The sequence below is a fragment of the Acipenser ruthenus genome, chromosome 2 (genome assembly GCF_902713425.1).
Source record: "Acipenser ruthenus chromosome 2, fAciRut3.2 maternal haplotype, whole genome shotgun sequence".
Taxonomy (NCBI): Eukaryota; Metazoa; Chordata; class Actinopteri; order Acipenseriformes; family Acipenseridae; genus Acipenser; species Acipenser ruthenus.
This window is the reverse complement of record NC_081190.1, coordinates 84,815,381-84,838,306: the sequence shown is the minus strand read 5'-3', so window position 1 is coordinate 84,838,306 and position 22,926 is coordinate 84,815,381. Positions and strand designations below refer to the sequence as shown.

Sequence of the window (22,926 nt, the reverse complement as noted above, 5' to 3'; positions counted from 1 at the left end):
TCAAGTTATTTCAGAGAAAATTGTGCATTCTTCGTTTTTTTGTGGAGGGGTACCAACAAATTTGAGCACGTCTGTATATATATATATATATATATATATATATATATATATATATATATATATATATATATATATATATATAAGAAATGATAATATTGATCGCCTTGCTATAGCAATACAGTCGGCGATGCTTTATCGGGACATCTCAGGAGAAGTAAAACTATCCCGAATAAGCATCTGTCCCAATTAAACGAGAGGCATTTGCGACGACCTTAATCACACTTTTTTGTTTCTAAGTGAAAAGTAGAAAAAAATCACATCACATTATGATTAACTGTTAAATACATAATACAAAATATAAATACCTCATTTTTTTAAATCCTAAACAAGATGAAATCCCTGTTTTTTTTATTTTTTATTTCTACATGAAATGAAAAAGAATGAAATCACATCTTATCACAAGGCGAGACACCTGCGATGTTGACACACCAACTTTCTTTGCAACAGCAGCCTGAGAAACCACAGAGACTCCAGCTCCTTCAAGAGTTTAATGTAGGTTACGCAAAAGTCACAGCATAATCACGTACTCACTGCACTGTGCTACACGAACCTGTCTTGCTCTGAAAAATGATATCTATTTATCACTTGAAAATACTGTATCCCAATTAAACTATGTGACGTCCCAATTAAACAACATAAATAGCATTGGGAAGAACCATCTCCCAGAGTTGTATCCCATTTAAGCAGAATTCCTGATTATCAGTATCCAGATTAGGTGCTTCCAGATGTATAAAGCATCCCGACTCTCCAAACATGATGCCAAATTGATTTGTAGCTCTTCAAAAATGTGCATGTGCAAATTACGCTGTGAGATTTGACATGTGAAGTTTAGACACTTGTCACTAAAAATTTATTATATAGATTTAGCTTCCAAAAACTCAGATGACAGGTAGGTAAATTGGTAGAATAGGTTGATGAGGACTAACACGACGCCGAGCAACGTAGAATCCAATATCAAGAATCCAGTCGCTTATTCACCAGTCACAAACACGCATTGCGAGTGGATTCTATTAACTGACAACCCAGACTTATTGGTCACGTGTTTCTGGCAATTCCCAGGCAGGCTATAAGCTGTCCTGTCATTTCTATGATCAATTCTCGAGCTACTGTATGCAGCATATTCACGAATGACCATTGAGATGCCGGGAACTAATGAAGTACAAGATGCTCATGGGAACTCAAGCTGTAGCACACATATCTGATGGACCTTTGAAACTAGTTCAATCGGATATGGCAGATGGTATTGTATACATACATATAAACAATTGTGGATAGATTAAGCCTACTGTAGGGAGAGCGAGTGAGAAACATCAACAAAGATTTGTCAAGCTCAGTTTAAGGGTTTTTACTTTAATTACCAATCTGTATGTTAAAATGTTCAACACTTTTCTTTTCCTTCCCTCCTTCCTGTAAACTGATATCAACAAAGTAGACTTGCAAGAGGATTATGACATAAACAAAATCCAATAGATGTTTCTACCCACACGCCAAATGCAGCCACATTCTGCAGGGAACTGACACCCTTGCCAATAGGTCATACTAAGATATCAGCATGCACTGAGGGTATTTCAATTAGAAACATTTCAAACATTAAGGTTATTTAAATCAATGTGATTGAAATGAACAGTATGAGATTGACTTCTCAAATTCCACAGAGTCATTTTAAAAGCTTCCAAAAATGCCTTGTTTGTTTCTATGTGGCGTCTTAGTGTTACTAAATCTCCTGATGTTAAAGCTTTGCAAAGCTAATTATGCCTTTGATGGTAATCAAGTCTGGTGTCAGGATGTCTAAGCTGACCAGACGGAAGAGCTATTATTATTTCAGATGCAGGGACTCTTGTTTCCCTCAAAAAAAGCTTTTTTTTGGCACTCAATAACATTGACAGAAAGATGCTGGATAGTGTGGACTATGGGCCCTGGGGAAACTTGCAAATTATCATCAGATCAGGGCAATGATTTTAGTCCAAAGATAGCAGTGTGATGCTACATGATAGAGGATGCCAAGCAGGAAGCGGAATAGAAGGGTTAGACAGAAATGTTGTATATATCTTCAAGGTTTTAGTGACTCAGCTAAGGATGATAGCATGACTCTAGTTGCAAAACTGATCCCTGAAGCAAAATGACACACCTCATATTATATAAAGGGTGGAGTTCTTTAACAGGAGGACAAGCGGTGGACGATGCTGCTTGGTAAAAAATAAAAAATAAAATAATAAGGTCCTGTTAAGGACACATAAAACAGAAAGCTATATAGAGATACACCATCCATAGAATACTGCAGTTATGACAGCTGGATAACCCACAAGCCCACTAAGGAGTTAAGTGGATTGTTCACGTATGTTCATTAATTAAATAACCACAGCACTCCATGAACGTTCATGGAATATTCTTTTTATATAACAAATACAATGTATTGAAAATAAATGTTTAAACCTAAGTTAAACAACTGCAACTACTTTCCATAGATCAAACGTCTGCTTAGCAATATGGCATCATTTTCACCCAGTCATTCTGACGGTGGAGTTTAACAAATGCAAGGCTCCAAAATGAGATTCAGTAAATATATATTAGTTACTCAGCAGGGTAGAATACGAAAAAGTAATGTAATGCTATCTCTCTCAAAACGTGTTGTATAACCACAAATAAGCACTGGGAGTTTTTTGCAATTCTGTGTGACCATAAAAAATGTATAATATTATCCTGTGTCAATATGTGTTGAATCCTGAGCTTCAAAATATGTTAATTCTTCAGGCAGGCCACCACTGTGATGCACCCGAGCAGAAAACCGTTCTCTAGTTGGACTCTGACCTGCTTTCTTTAAAACTGAAATGTAACGTAAGTACATCTGTATTTACATCAAATGCACGATTTGTCTTGGTGTGTAAATACCATGACACAGACCCCCCCCCCAGTAAAAACACTACAGTCACTCTGGTTTAATAAATTCAGAATATTCTCTTCCAATGAGTATTTCCGGCCAAAAAAAGAGCACATTCTAAAAAACAGCATGATGCCGGATTGATTTGTAGCTCTTCAAATATTATACGATTTACTTGTGCAAATTACACTGTGAGACTTGACATGTCAAGTTTAGCCACTTGTCACTAATTAATGCCTAATTCCAGTGTTTTATTATAGATACAGCATAGTACAATTGAATTAAATATCAGTGCCGGGGGATTAGCCATGGAGTGTGTGGGTTGAAAGGCAAAATGTGGAAGTGGGTGTTGAAGGGTGGAAGGTTGGCTGAAAAAACAGAATTGCTGGGAAAGGTAAGGTGCTCTTGCTATAGGTTCCTCCAGCTACAGAGAACCAGTGTGGCAGTGTTTCTGAAAAAAGGGCCTTAAACATACAAGGCAGGAATGGATTTCCAACACAATCTATCAGGAAGTGCCCATTTTCTTTTCCTAATTCCACCATTTTTTGAAAAGTAATAAGGTGGAATCAGTCTTTTGGTCTTATCTATTCTTTCTATCAATTTTGAACCATCTTGAAGTGTTTGTAAAACACCACGCCTCTAAAATATAAACACAACCCCTTTTTGTCCAGGTAACCAGTATCAGGACATGATTAAATCCAGATATACTCTATACCTATATAATTTACAATACTGTAATGCACGGTTGTGATTCTAATCAGTCACAGAAGCTGTAGCCAGTAATCAGTGAGTCCCTAGTCCTACTACATCAGAGGCATCAGTATGCAGAATAAAATGTATGAATCAGGCTCAATTTACGTATTCATTTATTTCAGTTTTAGGGCCAATTTAAAAACCTGTCCTGTCTGAAATGTGCACAGTATGCCTCTTTACATTTTAGAAATTTTCCTTTTTCATTTGGGGGTTGGAATTCTAGAAAAAAAGGCAGGTAAAGGTAAACGTGTACAATGCCGGAGGCTGAAGGAAATACAAATGTGGATGTCTGCAGCCGGGAAAGAACAGTTTAAGTCCATAGTATTTGTTTCTATCGTTACAAAAGAAAACCCAAAAAGAAGTAAAAGACAGAAAAGTTATTCCCTTTGGAAAAATTGGAAAAAAATAGAAAACATTGTTTTTGTTTTGAGATTTTATATATATATATATATATATATATATATTTCTGCTGTATATATTATCTGCTGGACTTTCTGGTAAACTAACAAAACCACTGACCCATTAACCTCAGTGGATGTTATATTGTGCACTTGCAAATGCTTTTGCTTTACTGCATGTGACTGAAGCTTTTTTTATGTCTGTGATCCATATTGCATCATTTTGTGCTATATGTTCCCACAGATGTTTGAATGTTAATTAAAATGATCATTAACAACAGTGAGATTTAATTATTATCACTCGCATGTGATTTCTGTCGTATGGTACAATGCAATAAAGGCACACATAGTTTAACAAGCCTCATACCCAGCTGTGAGCAGCAAAGAAAAAAGACTACATAAAGTGTTCAGATAAGCTATCTAATTAAATTCGGCAACGCTCCCTCATTGTTATTGATTGGGATATTGAAAATAAAGTAAAAGTTAGGAAATATCATCTTGCAATTAACAGGTTCCTGTGATGTTGTGTAAGGTGTAATCACCTACTTCAAACTTTGCATATGACTCGTATCAAATTAGCTTTACGCTCTGCTTGTCTCAACGGGGCTGACGGAGCACCCTGTAGTGTATGAACTATCCTTAAGAGTGCAGAAAATTTAAACCGTGTTCACAGCGCTGTATGGGGCAAAACCGAAGAACTGTATAAGAACAATATAGGCTATGTAACAACCACAGACAGATGGACACACTGATGACGTTTCTCACATTTTTATTTGGTAGCGCCACAATCGGGAGAATATATATTTTTCCCTCCATAATGAATTATAAAGTGCAACGCCAATCACACTGAATACAAAAGGTTTTTTTTTTTTTAAATGCAATTCTCAAGTCTGCAAACCATAAAAGTGCCTACCTTTGGTTTGAAACTGGAATAGTAATGGTAACCATGCACAGGCATGATGGAAAATACTGCATCTGTATTTGTCACCTTCTTTTTAAAATAAACTGTGCAAACTCCATGGCTGAACATGAATTTAAAAAAATAAAACCGTGCTCAGTTCTCAGTTCTGTTCGCTCTGCGCTCCACACCAGCAACTTGGCGATTCAACATTTACCTAACAGAGAAATCTGAAAAATATTATCGTTCAGCAATTAAATCTGAAAAAATAAATCTGGGTTTTCAAAAAATAAATATTTATTTTGCCAGCTAAATCTGAAGCCAAATGAGTCCTCACCCATTGAAGTGTTTGATTTGGCATTGTATGCTGCAGAGCTGCCCTTACACTCCGACAGCCAATGTCTCCACTTGTTTTTTTTTTTTTTTACACTTGGCACCCCATACATGGAAGCTGCCATTTCGGCTCTGTTCACTGCAGTTTCACTCGCCACTTCAAACATCATTACCTCCGGTTCTACAAGTCCTAGAGTGATCGTCAACGCACGCCCCACACTTTGCGCACCACTGCGCTAGAGTATAAATGCACAATGCATGGATATCAATAAACCAATACCCTAAACTTTCTGTATATTTCAGTCAGCTGGTCTGATTGTAAAGTACAGTGACAAAGTGAACATACCGATGTTTGGGTGCTTCAGAAGACGACAGATTCTAGCTTCTCTTTCCAACTTCTGGTGATCTATGGGTAGACAAAAACAATTTCAACATTATTGCAAGAATTACAAAGTTAAAATAAAAATAATAAAAAAAAGAAATACAAAAGAAATCAGCTCTTAGTCAGGAAAAACACTCAGTTGTTAGCATTATTTTTATGGTTCTCAGAAGAGCTTGAGGTTCTTTGCAAATCTCAAATTGTACAAAAATTAGAACAAATGGATTAAGCAAGTAAGGAAGGCTAACTACAGTCCTGAATGATAGAGGTGAGTCATTTAGAGTACAGTAAATTAAATACTGATCCTCTAGGAGTAAACATACCTCATTTTGGGAGGCCTAATGCTACCGATATACCCCTCAATGTTCTGTGTTTAGCTATGTTGACATTGTAAAAAAGCTGTCATTTAAAGTACAATATTAGGACATTAATACAGTAACTGGGTTTTATGTCTTTGCTGCCACCAGCATAGTATTGCAAACCCCAGCTACGTTATATTAACATATTGAATTACATACCGCTTTGTAGTTTTCCACATACTTAACAAAAATTTTGAAATCTAACATTATATATTGTTAGACTTCCGGTAGACTTTAGCGATAACATTTTGTAGTTTCCTTCATTATATTATGTTAAATAAAATATCTAAATTATGTTCATATAGTTTTTTAAATTGTGTCTCAATCCTAAAATTCAAGGTAAAACTTTTGGCCACAGCTGTAGTACCTCTGACACAGTACACTGTAGGAATATCAAAGTTCAGAAATGTATCTCTAATGCTAGCTCATTTGAAGCAAGGACAATGTGCTATCTCCAACACAAAAACATTAAGTGTCGGTCTGTGAAAGATTTTAACACTGATAGACTTATCCAAAAAGTTCTTATTTATATACAAGTGTGAACATACACATCAAAACAGGGAATTCAATTGAACACAATACACAAATCAATATAAACTAATTAATGAGTCGATGACAGAATAATGATTACAGCCGAAATGTAACAGCATTAAAATAACAATTAATATATTGAACAGATACTATGGGCCTCATTTACAAAGTGTTTTCCCGTACGCAAAACATGATTACCGCGTGCAGTTCTGTCCCCACCCTATTTACTATTCCCATTTCCGTTCAGAAAGAGGCGAAATAGCGCCACTACCTCATTTGCATTGAATTAATGAAGCTTACATATGCAAAGCAGCATGTTAAACACAGATAATGAGCTGCCATACATTCATGAGCTATTCACGAAGGTCTGACAAGGATTTTTGTTTAGTAAAAAAATATATATATTAATAGCCCAATAAATATGAGGGCATATTAAAATAACAAAGGGCTTGTAACCAGGAGGTCCCCGGTTCAAATCCCACCTCAGCCACTGACTCATTGTGTGACTCTGAGCAAGTCACTTAACCTCCTTGTGCTCTGTCTTTCGGGTGAGGCGTAGTTGTAAGTGACTCTGCAGCTGATGCATAGTTCACACACCCTAGTCTCTGTAAGTCGCCTTGGATAAAGGCGTCTGCTAAATAAACAAATACTACTACTACTACTAATAATAATAATAGTGTAAACATATACATATGTTCAATAGGCTTAAATAGTATAGTAGTAAAATCAAATGAATACCTAGCAGGCTTTTTTTTTTGGTCTATCCTACATGCAATACAGTACAAAACAAACCATGCTGATGCAGTGTAGGCTTCACATTGTTGTAGGATGCGTAGATAACAAAATATTATTTTTAATTGAAACTAAATTATTTCATCATATTTTCTTTTATCTCTGTCTCATATTTTTATTTTAAATAAGTTCCTTCACCTGTTGTCAATAGAATAAACACTGTGCACAACTTCAGACCTGTTGCCACCCACAATTTGTATGCTAATTAGAATTTTTCCGACTGGTATTTTTGCTTCTAATTAGTTAGAAAATAGGGAGTGATACTTTGGGAAATACAATGCGCTGTCAATTTTCCTCCAGCAATTCTGGCAAAATTACCGCCGCTTAGTAAATGATGCCCTATGTTTTGTGATGTATTCCCTTTCTCAAAAAAAAAAAATGCAGATCAATGCCTAGCCATACATAACAAAACACCATAATGATATAGCTCTCATTCATAGATCTACAATAATTAATTATTTCGCATGTCTTTCATCATGTCCTTTATCACTGCTGTTTCATGTCAAGAGCTGCACAGCCCTTCCACTTTATTGACATGCAATGACCCTCATTGATTTGGCTCTACCAGGTGGAAATTAATGAAAAAAGGACAGGATTTATAGTGGAAAGTGACAATTGGCTGGCAGAAGGACGGATATCACTTGAGATGTGGTCTGTTGCCTTTGCTCAGGTTGGTAACTAAGATGAAAATGTTGCTGTCAGTGAGGGAATCGAGAATCCAAATAACAGTATAAGTAATAAAGCACTATTTTAACCCTTTCTCTTGAAACTTGTGCAACCAATAAAGTAATGTGCATCTATGAAATAAGAGCTGTTCGCAGTAGCATTTAGACAAAGCAGCATCCACAATCACCCTTCACAATGTATTGCTTCATTATGTTTCTGCATATTGTTGCATTTGATGTAAGGTGTAAAATCATAAACTCATATTCAGTGGTTTAGAATGTGACTGCTGTATTTGCGACAGTACTGTACTTGCATACCATATGTATTTTTATTTCCCTTACACATGTATATATACTGCAGAAAAAATGTCTATTTCCCAGAAAGATTAGTAGCTGTATTTTATCTGTTTTAATAATAATAATAATCTGTATTTTATTTTATAAAGATGACATAATGTCCAATAAATATCATTACCACTTCTTCTGTAGTGCCAAACATTACATTTTTACTTTTTCTAGCACATTGCAAATATTGCTTAACTGCTTCCAAAAAAAAAAAAAAAACTCTCTTTTTCATTCCCATGTGCACTCCAAATTTAGAAGTGTAATATGGGTTGGCTGGTTCAGCATGCACTGATTTCGTAGATTTTCAAGGTACAGTAAATATGACAGGCAGTTTATAGGCCGCTGATGCGAGGACAAGACCCATTTCTGAACTCATCCAGGGAATTAGTGCATACTTTGCTTCCAACATGGACTGGCCTGGATTTCTCAAAGTGCTTTCTGCTCCTGTTTTCGCACAGGGAGACAGAAGGCAACGCAGGGTGATTATGACACATTCTGCTCAAAATAGACAGACGGCAGAAAAAAAGGACCATGGAATATGTAGGGATACAGCCCTGACAGTAAACTGGAGCCTAGCCAGAAGGGAAGATTTTCTTGCTCAGTGGTAGGCAAATCTAACAATTATTCTGAAATGGAAATGAAAATAAATCTGATGCACTCAGTGTACACCATTCTGTTTGCTCCTCAGAAAACTTGAAATGTCTTAAGACTTTTAACTTTAAAGAGTTAATAGCTTCAAATGACAGCTTGTTGTTACTGTTTCTTTACTGATGTATGATGTTTGCTATCATTCTAATTGCATTTACAGTACAAAGTCACAAATCCGCCCCCCTGTGGACTGGGGTATAGGCAGATATGTGAAAAAGTCGGTTTTGCGAATCTATAAAAGCATTTACACATCAATAAATAGGTTAGTGAACAAAAACAACATGCAAACTGCTTTAAACATGGGGACATTTTTTGCTTTAAAATAAGCAAACATAAACGAGATTAATTAGGCTACGAATACAGTGTTGCTATGCAGTTTGCTATAAGCCATCTCCACACAAAGCTTTTAAAAAAAAAAAAATACAAAAACGGTAAATGTACAGTAACCTGCAACTGATGTGTTAGAAAGAGGCATCGTCTTCAAGCTAACACCTGTGTGGATCAAGTTTGCTTCCTAACAAAGACATTTTGGTAGCCTATGTAACATTTGAAAGAGCAACTTCTCAAAGCAGGTCAAATTATCTTAAATAGTGGGGTAACTGCAATAAAAAACACAGAAAAAAAGGTCCTTAGGTCTTCTTCTTTAGGGAAATGTAACAGCAATGCTTCATTTAACTTTTTTTAAAAACAGTTTAAGGTAAAAGCACTGAAATCTAAAGCCAGTTCTGTGCCTTGGGAAAAGATTAGAACTGAAGTAAATGAATGTGGAATCAAGTACAGTACACCCTCGCTATAACGCCCTTCATTATAACAAACCTGGGCCTTGGACCCCAAATAAATATATAAAAAAGACAATATAAACACATATTGTCTACATCCTGGTCTGTATACACGGGATGCCACCTCCACAGTGAAGTCAGCTCGTTTGTTTAATAAAAATTGATTTAAGAAAAAACAACGGCAACTAAGAAAAAAAAAAAAACTTGAGGATCTGATGAACTTTTCATGTCGGGTTGATTTGGAATGAAAGCTCAGTTTGGGATTCTTGCATGTTGGATTAAGATTTGGTGCATTTTGAAACGATTCATGTTAGATTGATTTTGAATAAAAGCTTCAATTCGGGATTTTTGCTTTTTGTACTGCTTTTTAAATTACTTAATGGATAGGATAAAGCAAAGGCAGAATACTACATACATGAAATGAACAGGTATGCAATTCTACTTTTATTCACAATCTCATCTCATTAAACTTACTCCAACAGTTTGTCGTTCATTGTTATTGTCCTTTCGCTATAACGAACCCCTCGATATTCAAACAAAAAGCTCGGACCCCAGCGAGGGTGTACTGTACATGGCAAGACTGACCCCAGATGACACAATACTTGCTGTCTGTAGCTAATTACAGCAAATGCAGACATAAGAATTCATAAGGTGGAAAATCAGATTAGTAAAACAAATTATAGGCAGCCATTTCGGTTGCTGCTCCCACTATTTTTTTTTTACGGCATCAGCATTCTAATTACAGTAGAATATACATTTGCAAAGAAAATTACCCAATGGATTTGCCTGCTAAGATCACTTTAAAGCACAGGGATATGAAGTTCTAATTATTTCACTGCTTATGAGAAATTAATTTTATCAGTGCACTGAAATAGAATCATATCTGGTGCACAGCTGCCAAGTACTGAAATGTTCCTTATTTACTTGCCTTCTAATACAATTGAGAAAACTTCCAATTAAAAAAAAGAAAATCACCTTTGAGGGACAGAAGAATTGCCTCTTAATACTGTAACCTTACATAATGCATACACTTGACTGTTTTATAAAAATGAGACATTGGAATGTTAGATGTATTACGTTACTGCTCAATCACAGGAATTTACTTTTGAAAAGGCACACATGGAAGTTAGAGCACAAAAAGCCCCCCTAGGGAGGATAAAAAAAAAATTAACAGCTTTTTCAAAAATATTTCAGCTCCACAGTTTGGCAAAGGAAAGATAATGAGCACTGCTAAATGTAACAGGTCTCTCACAGCTGCTTGGCAAGATAAATGCCTAAAATGTTTTTTTTTTTTTTCTGTATCTAATGCTCTGCACTATTAAAATTACTGAATACATTGTGGGGTTTATGAAATGCAGCCTATCAACCAATGAGGAAATTAAATTGTATAGGTTAAGTGAATGTGGGAGTCCATGAGAAAAGGAAAAGCAAGCTGCACACATACTTACAGTATAGCTTGTTTAATTACTATATCTCTTCCCTAAGCAGTAAAATAAAACAACACAAGGTATCATTTCTCCCAGCACCCATCCATTGAGCATGCAAAACAGGGCATCGTAGTGACATACTTGTTTTCCTCTCTAGTGAATAGAGGGTTATATTAAGCCCCAGACAAGCTCATATTCAAGGTTTCAGGGCTAATCCTGTATTACATTCATGTCCAGTTTATCCATCTGAAGAAGCAGGTTAAGCAGCCTTCAACTTTTCTTGATTACAGTGAGAGAGGCTGTGCGACACACTTCAAATGACCTCATAAAAACTGCCTTGTTCCAAGTCAGGGACTCCACTGCCACACGTCACATACGATTGCTTCAGAATCTAACGAGGCTCTGATAGTCATACTGTAATCAAGAGGGCATCTAGTGTAATTCGCACCATTTATGCATGGTTTCTGTTAAGAGGGTTTCATTGTGGTAGGAATGAACTAGGATACCAAAAACGAATATTGTTAAGATATGATATATCACTTAATATTACAAAAAATGTAGTATCTAACCTATGTAAATGGAACAGATCTTGGATGCAGGAAGATCATTACAATCTAAGTTTCTATAGTCAGGTCAAATGGACATACAAATGGACATGCACATTACAAAACAAAATAGCTGGACAAGAGGCACATAGGCATGGGGCACTGGTCTAACACACATATAGTATAATTATCTACCATATTTAACATTAATTGATAGCTTCTGGCTTGCCGCAGTGAATTGGGAATTTACAAACTGTCATGCTTCATTCTTGGTGCTTGGTTCTTGGTTTTGAATCAAGGACATTTGACTGTGTCTATACTGGCATTTATCTCCATGTCCAATTTTGCCTAACAAATCAGTACTGTTCCTGACAGACTGTTGAGAACAAACAAGTTGTTAGACAAAAACATGGCAGTAAAAATTCTAAGTACAGTACTACACTTTAGCCATTTCCTAATTGTTTAAAGTAAACTCATGATACTAAATTCATAAAGTAAAATTACATTTTTGCTTTGATTTTACTGCAATGCACACAGCTTTATAGAAATGTAGAGTTTAACCCTTTACTGGTACTGTATACATTCGGTTCAGTACATTTTAGTCTTTTTAAAAGGGCTCAGTCAAAGTTAAAGGGTTAACATGATTGGCCAAAAGCAATCAACAACAGTCAGCAGTCTTATTACTGGATTAAATGTCATATTTGAGTCTGCATATTGTGTGTTTACAAGTGAGGAGCGCAAGCAAACGTTGGATTATAAAATACTACAAAGTATTATTATTTATTTATTTTTTTTAAATAAAAAATAAACAGTGATGTGGTTCTTTTTTTAAAACAAACGAAACAGAGGTTAACAAACACAATGCCTTCTCCCCTGTATGGTACAAAAAATGATAAACTTGATCCAATGCTTGCTTTATGAATACATAATACAATCATGATTCTTTCAGGCTTTCTATAAATAGGGGTCTCTATGGCAATGCCTCATCTCTTCGTAACACCAGGCTCTAAACAGGCAATAAACTGAATGACAAGGAAAGGACGAATACTTTATCCAAAGCTGTATCTGGAGAAAAAGCTTTTCAAATCTATTAACCTTTTCAATTGCAAATGAATACTGGAAAAAACATTTAAAAAGACAATTAAAGAGCTAAACAGAAAACTGTTTAGCAATCAATCAGTGCCTCTTTAAATTAGAGTAAGTGGCAATTACATATTAAAAATGTTTCAACTGGACTATAAATATATACTGTATCAACAGTAGTAGTTTAACTGGCGTAAAATGCCAAGTCAAATATGTTCTCTACCCACACTCTAGGTTGTAAATTGTCAGTTCAGTACTACTGTACTGTTCGTCACTTGTAAAGAACAAAGGCAGAGAGCAAAGATGGTGGCCATGGAACTTGCACTGAGTATTTGAAAATAAAAAAGCTCAAGTCATGTCTATAAGAAGTGCTGGAAAATGTATCAGAGGGAAATAAATCATTGCACTGCTGCAAACATTTGGGGAGATCTTAATATTCATATTTTTAAAATCTTCTAAGTTTGCTAGAAGATTTTAGACACAGCGGCGGCACAGGAGAAACTAACAGTATGTACACCCAGCTGAGTTCTGCATTTCATGTGAGGTGCTTTGTCATGACACTAGACAAAACCACACAGACTCTCTGATTTTATAGCCCTGAGTTTCAACCCAACATTTCATAATGATATCAGACGTCTACAGCAAATTCCAAAATAGATATCAACTTTGATGTAGTCAAGTTACAAATATACAAAAGATTATATTGCTGAAATGTAGCAAATGAATTTGATTCCCACATGACATCTTAAAACTTCATACATTTGTCACAGCCTCACTGTATTACTTACCATCACAATGATCGCATGATGACTTAATAAAAACAAGCAGAATACAACAAACATATACACTTATATATAAAACAACTTTGTGTGCTAAAAGATGATGCTTAATATTAGTAGTTAACAATGCAGGGACCTTAGATTCTACTGTCCTAAAATCAAGTGTGTGCAAAAAGGATCCTATTATCATATTCTGATTGTTTAGAGCTGGTAGACCAACAGTTACACCAACATGAACTTTCCCTTACCTGACAACGGCAAAAATGGGTCAATCTTTATGGCTACAGTACAGTTGATATTAAGCAGAAGATTATATATATAGAGCCATTCGAAAAAAAAGGCATAGTAGCACAGTAGTGACGTCAAAATGTCATGATTCCTCTACAGGAAAATATACTTGAACTTTGACCCATTCGACTCCTCAAGACCACTTTCAATTCAAACACAAAATGTCTCGTTTTCAATCACGCGACAACACCCACAGTAGAGAAATATTCATTAATGATCAACAAAACGAGAATATGTTACAAAAAAAAACACACAATTTGATGTAAAGCCGGTACATTCGTATCTCAGAGAAACTGGAGAGGAACAGGAAATTACAGACATTCGTGTCAATGACTTTAAAAATTTCAATCACTCAACAACACCCACAAATCATGTTTTTTTTGGCACTTTTAACAAATCTTTCTCTGTGAAAATTTACAATCATCCTTAACCAACGGGGGCACCAACCAAGCGAGCGACACAAATCTTCGACTCTGACAGCGACTAATAAAAAAAAAAAAAAAAAAAGCATACCCCATTGAAACGCATTTTCCTTAAAAATACATTATTTTTTGCAGTTCATTATCTACCCAGTTTAATTCACCATTCCTGAATTACCGAAAAGAAAATTATATTTAAGATTCTTTAATATTGACTTAATAACGCATGTTATTATTATTCATTTAAATTCACTTGCAATCTGAACTTTAACACCCGTCTTTTTTTATTACAGATACTAATATCCATGTATTATAAAAAACTAATAGATAGGTTTCAGGGAGTTTAAGGAAAATAATTCCATAGATCAAGGCATGCCTCCGCGCTTCAGCAGGTACATTTCAAACAGTAGCAGGTGCTCACTCACAACAGGACAATGAATTAGAATAGGCTGCTTACACCCGATGACATCACTAAATGGACTCTCCATGGAAAGGTATAAAAGGTGAGAGCACACTTGGAAGTTTCGCAGTGTAATTTTAATGAATCCATGTATGTGAGACGGTTATTATAGTCCATACAGAAGTGCTAATGTTTCGACGCTACTAGCGTCTACCTCAGAGCAATCTGTGATGTAACAGCCTTGTAGTTTATGACGTCACATAAACCCTAGATGGAATTATTTTCCTGTAACTCCCTGAAGCCCATCTATTATTCTATATATTCTCTATGGATCCACAGTTGTATTCAAAAGTTTACATACCCCAATGGAAATGTATAATTTTTGGAATTTTCTCGAAAACAAAGTTTTGCTTTTGTGGATGAGGAAAAAAAGTTACAAGAAATAGATGTCTAATTATTTATGTCAGCAATTGTTTTGCAAAACTCAAAAAATGCTAGATCAAAAGTATTCATACCATACTGTCATTACCAACAAGTCAATATGGGAAAAAGACCTTAGGCAGAAAATTATTTATTGTCATAAAGCTGGAGAAGGATATAAGAAGATTTCCAAGCATTCCATGTATGTGAGACGGTTATTATAGTCCATACAGAAGTGCTAATGTTTCGACGCTACTAGCGTCTACCTCAGAGCAATCTGTGATGTAACAGCCTTGTAGTTTATGACGTCACATAAACCCTAGATGGAATTATTTTCCTGTAACTCCCTGAAGCCCATCTATTATTCTATATATTCTCTATGGATCCACAGTTGTATTCAAAAGTTTACATACCCCAATGGAAATGTATAATTTTTGGAATTTTCTCGAAAACAAAGTTTTGCTTTTGTGGATGAGGAAAAAAAGTTACAAGAAATAGATGTCTAATTATTTATGTCAGCAATTGTTTTGCAAAACTCAAAAAATGCTAGATCAAAAGTATTCATACCATACTGTCATTACCAACAAGTCAATATGGGAAAAAGACCTTAGGCAGAAAATTATTTATTGTCATAAAGCTGGAGAAGGATATAAGAAGATTTCCAAGCATTCGAGTATCCCAATTTCAGCTGTTGTTTCTATTATCAAGAAGTACAAGACTCATGGTACTGTAATAACACTCCCTTGGTCTGGAAGAAAGAATGTTCTTTCACCAAGAACAAGTAGAAGAATTGTGAGGATGGTTAAATAACAATCTGAGATTGACTGCCAAAGATATTCAAAGTGAATTGGCTGCATGTGGAACTGGGGTTTCCATTTCAACCATAGGTCGAGTATTGCATGGTGAAGGTCTCAATAGTCACAGGCCAAGTTAAAAGCCACTCTTAGGAAAACGTCACAAGGACAATCGCTTAAAGTTTGCAAAACAGCATTTGAATGATGGATATGAGTTCTGGTGAAGTGGAGTGATGAAACAAAAATCAAGCTATTTGGACATGCTTATAGTCTTTAAGTTTGGAGAAAGTGGTGAGGCATACAAAGAAAAGAACACCATACCTACTGTCAAGCATGGAAGTGGTAAGATCCTTCTATGGGGCTGTTTTTCCTCTAAAAGGCACAGGAAATTTAGTTCCAATACATGGTAAAATGGATTCCATAGCATACCGAAAGATATTGGCCAATCATCCGAAACCTTCCGCTACAATACTTGGTTTAAGAACAACTGGACGTTCCAACACAACAACGTTCTAAAGCACACATCAAAATCTACTTAAGAATTGTTAAAAAAATAAAAATAAAATCAAGCTTCTGGAATGGCCTAGACAAAGTCCTGATCTAAATCCGATTGGGAATAGGTGGTATGAGTTGAAGAAGGCTGTGCACAAGAGAAGTCCTCAGAATTTTAATGAACTGGAACAATTTTGCATTGAAGAATTGTCAAAAAACACTAAACAATCATGCCAAAAGCTCATTGACAAATATCCTAATTGTTTAAAAGAGGTTATTATTACTAAAGGTGCCTCAACTATTAGTTTATTTTTCCTTGTAAGGGTATGAATACTTTTGAATTGGCATTTTTTGAGTTTTTACAAAAAAATTGCAGACATCTATTTCTTGTAACTTTTTCCTCATCCACAAAAGCAAAACTTTTGCTACAAAAGATTTTTCCTAGAATTATTTGTTTTCGATTAATTTCTATAAATTATACATTTCCATTGGGGTATGTAAACTTTTGACTACAACTATGTGTGTGTGTGTGTGTATATATATATATATATATATATATATATATATATATATATATAAAAAAATAAGGTTTATAATAACCATGAGGAAATAATGCCTGACGGAAAATATTCACGGCTCACTAGAAGTTGCTCCGTGCATTGAATGGTTCAGGGTTAAGGCTGCCTGTCGTCTCCTGTGGTGTGAAAGATAATATAAAAAATATAGATTCTATTCATTTTGTCGCATTGCTGCACAGTTTCACTTATCACATTGTGTCTGGTGTGTAGAGGTCTTTAGTTTTAAGGTTATCTTCGGTTCAGATATTATGACGCGGACTTTGGTGGTTTTGGATCAGATGATACAGACAGGCACCATTTTTATGTATTGAACATTTTAATGCTATAGTGGTACTTTGGGAAAAATCTGTTTCACCACAAGGGTGTTTCCTTAGGCAAAGTGTTCTCTTAGGAGGTGTTCTTATATGCGGAGACTACTATATACAGTATATATATATATATATATATATATATATATATATATATATATATATACACACACACACACATGTTTTTTTTATAATCTCACTAGGCATCAATAACAGCAGCTGATTCTGTGCAATTTACCAGAGTTGGCCAAACCGCTGCTCCCGGGCAGTTCAAGTGCGGTTCGAATGAACTGAAGAAAGAGTAATAAACAAAATCTAAATGAAAAGAGAAAAAGTAAAAATAACCACAAGTTTACTATTTTTGTTCTCTGTATTCATTCGTGTTTATTATTCTTTCTTCTTTCCCCTTCTCTCTCTTCAGTTTCTTTGAGCCTGCATGTTCACTGCAACAACATTTCGTCAGTTGTTGACCTTTGACAGCGCACAGTTGCGCATGTGTATTTTGATCACCAAGTTGAAGCCGGATGTGCAGTTGTAAGTGAACTTAGCAGTTGTAAGTGACAATGGCATTGAGCAAACCATCCACGAGTAATAAACAGAAGTATGAGGCTTTAAGCCAGAATGGGAGGAAGAGTTTGCTTTCATTGAAAACAGTGGTAAATATCTGTGTCTCATCTGCAACAAATCGCTTACACTGCAGTCTGTACAAGGTGAGCAACCTCAAACGTCATTATGAAACAAATCACAATACATTTTCAACAGCATATCCTCCTGGATCAGACTGCATTAGCAGTCAGCTCTGGCATTTAGTAAGAAGCTGATGTGACGACTCAAGCGAGTTTTGTATGGAATATCACTTGGTATCAAACGTCCTTATTCAGATGAATGATTTTTTTTTTTAAACTGGAGTGTTGGTGCTAGACTAGTGAATGCATGTTTAAATGTTATATTGCAGGTCTAAAATGTATATTATATTTACATATCTTACATTTCATCATACTAATAAATAAATACATGTAGCAGCCATACATAAAAATTAAACCTGTTTTTTAAAAACTGAGCATTCAGATCTTCAAGGGTTTGTCAAAGTATTTTTATGTGGTGTCAGGGCAGTTATCATATGTTGCTTCATAATAACTGAATATATTTTATTTAAAGTGCATAATAATACAGTACAAACATAAATAATGGAAAAACACCATAGGGCTACATTTAAAGTTCACAATCTAGATCTACAGTACAATATTATGAACTGTAGAACAATGTTCTCCGTTGTTCTTGTGTATTTTGCTGCCATCAAGAGATAACAGCTACTGTAATGCACAGAGTAAGTGCAAGATTCCATTACAATGTTCGAGAGAATAAAATGTCTTGCTCGCAAACATTTTATGTTTTACAGTAAGTGTCTTGCGGTTCTCGACCAATGAACATTTTGGTATGCGGCTTGTAGGGTCAAGAATTTTGGTCAGCCCTGCAATATACTTTATGTGCATGACTTTATCCGGCTAGCATTATAAAATAAATGACTAATTAAGATGTCAAACATAGTTGTCCATATACAAGTGATTCAACAGGGAGAACCTAAAAACACAAAATGTGCATCAATTTGTTACACACTCCCTTGTTTAGATGCCTTGCAGCGTTTCACAAACAGAAAGTAGATTAGTCTTTCAGAAGATCAAAGTACAAAGACAGGCAAAAGGAGACACGCATAGCTTGAGCTTTACCGTTTCTGCGCTATTTAGATTTTTCATAAACTTCTACCTAAAATCAGATGATTGCCAATGTGTCAATTGACCCTATTCACAAAACTTAAACTCACAAGTTATTTAAATGATGGTTTTTTTAAAGTGAATAAAATAGTTTGCTAGTAATGAAACTGTTCTAGACTGTTCTAGACCTGAACTCTGGACGCCTGGCCTAAAGTTAAGGCCTTAAATGCACTTTATTTTTATTTTTAACTAGTGATCATATATAAAATATTACTTCTTGTAAAAGCTTAATAACCCAGTTTAGAAGACTGTCAAATCTGTTTTAATTTGCCCATACATAATATATATTAAAAAAACATTACACGCCCAAATAATAAAAACAAAACGGTGCCAGAGAGCGCAACCATAACCCACAAGGCAGAGGATCTGCATGTGTCGATGCTAATTGAAAGATCCACATTGTAATTCATTTCCCACTGCTCTAGGGTAAATATACCAATTTATTAATTTTAAATCTGCTTGAAATGCCAAACCCGGCATGAAAAATTATAATAAGTTCACTAAGGCTAATCAGACCATGACGTAACATCTTCTTAGGCCTGTACCTCTACTGGTCCTGCATTCACTGATGCATTGTTAAGGCAACTTAAATTAGAATCCAAAAAGAAATGTGTAAAAAAAGGTGTGAGGTCTTTTTATCTGGGTTCATATACTGTAGAGAAATATGCCTGTAAATCAATTTATTTTAAATCTAATTTAAAACATTTTAGGTATTAATGCATTTACAGTAAGGCAGCACAACTCGTAACCAGCTCCCAACTATACAAGTAATAATGCCTGCCTGAATCCTCTGGGAAACCATAAAAAAATCTAGATTACGCAAGTGAAATTACGCAACTGATTAAATATGATTTTACACAGGAAATCTTAAAATGTGACTCTCTATGTTCAATCATAGGCCATTTTGGGGTCAGATGTATTCAAAATACAATCGTTTTTGTATTTTACAGAACTGCTTTTCAAATAATTTTCTTTTAGCAATTAATATTGGCTCCAGATGGTTTGCTGTGATGTTACCTGCAGTTATAACCCCTAACTAAAGATTTGGGCTTTTCATTCAGACATTCACCTTCACCTGTCACCAACCCTTCTGATTCTACAGTATAACACCACTGCCCACACATCTGTTACTGCAGCATTCTTATTCCTCACATTAACTCTAAATTGGCCTCCAATTTTCAATGGAAGGACAGGGTATAAAAATGCCAAATCCCCAATGAATGTTGTTTTAACTACTGTAGGGATGTTAATAGTTTAGAGTTTAAACATTTAAAAGGTTTTGCAAGTGTTAAACATTTAGAATTGTTCTCAAGCTTTTAACTATTGTCAGATATATTTCAATATACTTCCATATACATTACACAAAGGATGAAAACATGTAGTGTCATCCACATCAGTGTGGTAGTATGGCATAAAAAGGAACAGCACTCAAAATGGAGGGCTTCTCATGATGGCTTTTTTTAATTTACAATGAGTGCCTTCATCGATTTGAACATGCTGTGTTCACAAAATAGAACATGATGGCAGTTACACAGAGTGAATGTTGTTGGTTTTAGCATTAGTACAATCATCACAGAAAAGGCATCTCAGAAATGTCTTCTGTCTGTTCTATTTCCACCTGTCAGATTGTTTTCTAACTCTGACATGCTCTCTGTTGTTTCTTGCGTGGGAGGTGCCAGTTTTACACTGGAAAATATGCGTAGAAGACGTTCCAAAAGTGAAAAAACAGTGGTGGGGAGATCCCACAGATCTGAAATTGTATATAAGGCCCTTACATATGATTCACAACACCATGGCAGCAATCCAAATGGGAATATGAACTACAACTACAAATAATTGTGGCAAAATTTGACTTTGCTACTGGAATTCAAAACCCACAGTGCAAATCTGCTTTTTACACGCTTTTTAAGTAGCTTTTTACATTTTACACCTACAGTGACTCAAACAAATAAATAGCACAAGGTCACAGACAGGTTGTTGGTTTTGCATTGTATTTGCAACAGATAAAACAAAAGGGCTATAATTAAAAAAAAAAAAAAAACACCTAGACAATTATTAAAGTACTGTACTAAACAGTATCATAGGCTAACATACTCAAATGCTATAAACTGTGTAGAATATGCACACATGCACACATTGTGTAGCACACAGGTATTGTATTAATGTGTGTTGCATGATAAATTAACCAAATTCTACAAAATGCAAATAGTGCTGGAAATCCACACTCCTGTTGCCTGAGGATATCTCAATAGCTGCCATTCATACCCTACAAAGCACGCTGAAACAAAAGCTGCTTTGATCAGATCTGCATACAATTATTTTGTTTTGCCATGGACAGCACCTATGAAAAATGACACGTCACTAAAACTTTACCTGTCAATATCAACTCATTTAAAAAAACATTAAGACTGTACAGTACACGTTGCTGCTCTGTTTTTATTTAGAGGCAGGGTGTAGCGATCTGGTAACCTATTTTTCCCCCTGTGTTGCATATAAAATACTTTTGTATTTTGCATGCCGTAATATCTTTATTTGTGAGAATTGTTCTTTTTAGTGAATAGCCAAAGCAGCTATACAAACTATTGTGCTGAATACAATTACATGTGCATAGATTTATAGACTTCTCTCATTAGTACAGTCTCCACATCTCAATGCAAAACACTGTAGAAAAAAGCTAATGATTAACTCTTCTTCCTGCAGCCTCACTTTACTACACAGAGATCTGTAATAGGGTTGATAACCGACCACTCTGGTAAAAGTTTAAACATCAGCTGGTCTGTGGTTAAAGTAACGTTGTATTACTTCCCCCTTACATCCACACATGTGAATGCCGAAGAGGATTTCAAGCTCCCTTTACTGCAGTGTACATCATATTCAAACTTAAATTTTACCTACTCCCACAAGGTGACCTATTAAAAGATACTGTATATAAAATGTATAGAATTTAAAAGCCAATATTAGTGCACATCAGTAAATCCAAAAATGTAACCTTAAATGAAACTACACAGCACTACAAATAAAGAGAATATTACTGTTTGGCACAGTTTACAAGGTGCTATATCTATTTAATGGTGGAAATAATTTGATACTGTATCATGCATAACTGTCTGTCCTATGCTTACCAGCAAGTCAATACCGATAGTCTTCCATTTGTTTTTACTCAAGAAGTAACTGGCAAGAGACTTCAAAGGCCCAAAGGTAATCCTTAATGATCAGGCATTTCCCAGTATCAAATGCTGTTTTTCTCTTTTTGCAGGCATGTGCAGTAGCTTTTCACTTGACCCTTTGTTTTATAAGGGCAAATATTATAATTTTTTCATGGGCCAATTACATATGAACCTTTGACAACGATCACCATAAGTACATGTGCATGCAATCATTGTTTCATTATTTCAGCTACGTTTTGGTTTACAAAAAATGTTCAAAAAGACCCTTTGTCTTCTAAAGCAAGCTGTTTATTTTTTTGTATTAAGTGGATGCCAACCGGATAATACATGCTATGAGCTATTCTCTGTGGTTTCACTCTATCTGAAAAGACAAACAGAGCAGGTAACAAGCCAAGTTACTCTGGGGAATGTGGGGTCTGCATCACGGGAGTTAAATTCATAAGGTACGTTTTAACTTGTATGCTTTTTAGAGCATTGTGTGGTTTCTTTACCTGAGATAGAGGAGAGACCAACCAACAATTCACAAAAAGACATTTTACTGCCCCAGTATGATATAGGGAATGCACCTCCTGAGTATAAGCTAGCCTATTCTAGGAGTTTCCTCTGATCAGAAACCAATCCATGCATTTCACAACT

The 22,926-nt window shown here is 35.4% G+C and overlaps 1 protein-coding gene across 12 annotated transcripts in view; it reads right to left on the bottom strand.

Annotated features, from left to right (window-relative positions):
• The window catches only part of LOC117409482 (calcium/calmodulin-dependent protein kinase type II subunit delta), a 144,490-nt gene that overhangs the window by 72,056 nt on the left and 49,508 nt on the right, over positions 1 to 22,926 (bottom strand). For all 12 annotated transcript variants that reach the window (XM_059002881.1, XM_059002879.1, XM_059002884.1 and 9 more), the window contains exon 3: positions 5,667 to 5,726. In XM_059002881.1, coding sequence (XP_058858864.1) covers positions 5,667 to 5,726 — 60 coding nt within the window. The remainder of the gene's footprint in view (positions 1 to 5,666; positions 5,727 to 22,926) is intronic.